The following is a 2,981-nucleotide window of genomic DNA, read 5'->3' as shown; positions in this document are numbered from 1 at the left end:
AATACATTTATTGTAATTAAACGTAAAATAATACATTTACTGTAATTAAATGTAAAAATGCATTTATTGCACTTAAACACAAAAAACATTTATTGTAATAGAACATAAAAAAACATTTATTGCACTTAAACATAAAAAATACATCTAATGTAATTAAACAAAAAAATTGTTTTTAATTGCTTTTGACAGGTAATTATTTGCTGCGCGGTCTGAGCTTGCATTCGGAACATGTCTCAACAAGCCCATGTTCTACGTGGGCTCAACGATGACAAACGATGCATTGCACCCATTTCTCGCCATTTCTATCATTTTTATATCGTCCATTGCAAATTATACATGCGGCATCGTCCTCATCACTTTCGTTAAAGCCATCTTCAGCATCATCATCGGATTTGTACTGAACAATCACTGTCACATGATTCTGCTTCTTCCTTTTTATTAACTTTTCTGCTTTTTTTGTTTTTGTTGTTAACAACCTTTGGCGTACATTCTTGGCTTTACATTCAGATCTCTCTTTCTGATTCTGTTTTTTTTTACAGAATTGCGTAAGGCATTTTTATGCGGTGATGAAGTCAATATAACTGCACTTCCCTTGCGTTTTGATGTTGAAGGTTGGAGGTAAGGTAAAAGTTTAATATCTGTTGGCAAAACGCAACTTGGTCCTGGATTTGATTGGAAAGCTGCAGAAGAGCAAGCAGCATCAAATTAGATTGATTACCAGTGTTCGTAGCAGGTATATTGTCGCATCCAGTAGTAGATTCTCTGGCATCGTTTGTAGAAACAGGGAAGTCATAATCTTCGAAAATGTTGTTATTGAAGGGATAAAGGCCAGTTTTTCTAAAAGAATTAATTGCAATTTCCATTGTAGCTGCACGACAATAAGCTGCACCGAATAATCTGGCTATTCTATATGTAGTTACATCTTTTCGTCGATCACGTTCTTCTTGCTTAACATTTCTCAAAAAACTTTCAATCTCTGAGGCATAATAAGTTCTTAGCGGTCTCATGAATCCAACGTCAAGAGGTTGCATCTTGTGAGATGAATGAGGAGGCAAGCAAATTATGCTAACGTGATTTGCTTTCTCAAGTAGCAAAATATTTCTTGTGTGAGAACTATGACCATCTAGTACCAATAAAACGGGATTATCTGCAGTTGATGCAGTGTGCTTGATGAAATGATCAAACCACATGCTGAAAATATCCATTTGTATCCAACCTGATGGATGGCAGGCCCAAATAGAGCCAGCCGGAGCACCATCCATCAGTTCCTCTTTCATATTCTTTCTAGGCCATATTATTAAAGGTGGAATGTACATACCCATTGCATTCATACACACCACAACGGTTATCAATTTTCCTCTTTCTGCAGATGTAATAGTTGCAACTTCTTTTTTACCTTTCAAAGTTATGATTTTCTCTGATTTGTGCTGAACGATACACATTCCCGTCTCATCTACATTATAAATTCTATGTGGCTGTCTCTTTACCCTCTCAAATTCCGGCTCGTACATATCAAAAAACGATTTCACATTTTCCTTTGTAAATCCTGTTGCTCTTGCATACGAAGTGGCACGAGGAGTTCTCAACGACAAATTTGGGTGACGTTTCAAAAATCCCTTCAACCAATTTCTACCTGCAGATTCATTTTTAAGTGGATGTGTTACATTATTTTTTAATGCTAAAAGAAATGCCATAGTTTTCAAATCCCTTCTTCTCATGCCAAAAAACCTAAAATCATATAAGTTGTGATTATTTACAGATGGTATTTACAGATGGTATTTACAGATGGATGATACAACAGAATGGGAATCGTTCACAGTAAATTATGTAAAGTAAATACCTTTTATCGATATCAACACAATATGCCGCAAGTTTATCTTCTAACCCCAGAGGTAAAGCTGGTTTTCTTCCCAAAGACGTTGCAACAAGTTTTGTTGGAGAGAGTTCTCTTCTTACTGTATAGCTTTGAAGAGTCATTACTGGGACCTTAAATATTTTAGCAGCGCGATGGTAGCCCATTTTTTTGAACGAACAGCTCTTATAGCTTGAATCATGTCTTCCTTTTGCCAAGACTTTCTTTTCTTCTGCAAATATGTGTTTCTTTCCATCTGTAGAAGTGAATGGAATATTCCCAAGGTCATAAATTATATATTATAGATAAATGCAATATTTCAAGCACCGATTATATTATGTCAGTAAGTGTAATATTGATAGATAATAGATAATAGATAATAGATAATAGATTATGTCAATAATAGTGATTATCCGCAATTTTACGTAAGGGCATACGAGGTTATTATGTCCCGTTTTTGTCTGTACGCTTTATCTTAGCTTATCTTATCTTACCTCATCTTCGCTTATTCTTATCTTCGCTTATTCTTAACCTATCTGACAAGTGGCACGTAAAGTACAACTCTCAAACCCAAAGTACAGTACATTTCCCAAACAAGGGAACTAATTCCGTCGGCTGTTAACAGATAGCAGCACGTGCTACTGTACGATATTAGATGCATTTACCCTATACGATATTAAGTGCCTATGTCCCATAACTTAAAATCATTTATCGAGACTTATACAACGTTTAGATAAATAAACTAACCGTTACATTTCATTGTTCATATTATCTTAATGACTACCTGTATAGTACACACATTGTTCACTTACGTTGGCTTTACTCAACGTACTTGTTTAAACACTTCCGAAATGTTCACGGGGTTATGTACGACAAAAACGCTTCTCGTCTTGAGCGCGTTCGACGAATGACGCTGAAAGTATGTCTCTCTGCAAACTTTGAAGAACTAATTCCATCGATTTTTAACAAAGTGAAGCGCTTAATTGCTGAAATAATGCCCTATACGATATTACGTGCTATACGATATTAGGTGCCTTTACCCTACGATAATTTTATGGTACTTACGCATCACGTTGTTTCTTGCACGAAACAGTTTCGTCTCGAGAAACGGATGGTGTATAATTTTGGC

At 35.7% G+C, this 2,981-nt stretch overlaps 1 protein-coding gene across 1 annotated transcript; it reads right to left on the bottom strand.

Annotated features, from left to right (window-relative positions):
• Positions 1-572: 572 nt before the first annotated feature.
• LOC105557025 (jerky protein homolog-like) lies at positions 573-2,969 on the bottom strand. Its single transcript, XM_012004149.1, has one exon. The coding sequence runs from the start codon at positions 1,716-1,718 to the stop codon at positions 573-575; it is 1,146 nt and encodes a 381-aa protein (XP_011859539.1). The 5' UTR covers positions 1,719-2,969.
• Positions 2,970-2,981: the final 12 nt, after the last annotated feature.

Source organism: Vollenhovia emeryi, unplaced genomic scaffold (assembly GCF_000949405.1).
Source record: "Vollenhovia emeryi isolate VEMERY1.0 unplaced genomic scaffold, V.emery_V1.0 DF939648.1, whole genome shotgun sequence".
In the NCBI taxonomy this organism is placed as follows: domain Eukaryota; kingdom Metazoa; phylum Arthropoda; class Insecta; order Hymenoptera; family Formicidae; genus Vollenhovia; species Vollenhovia emeryi.
The sequence above is the reverse complement of the archived record's forward strand: the minus strand, read 5'-3'. Positions and strand labels throughout refer to the sequence as shown.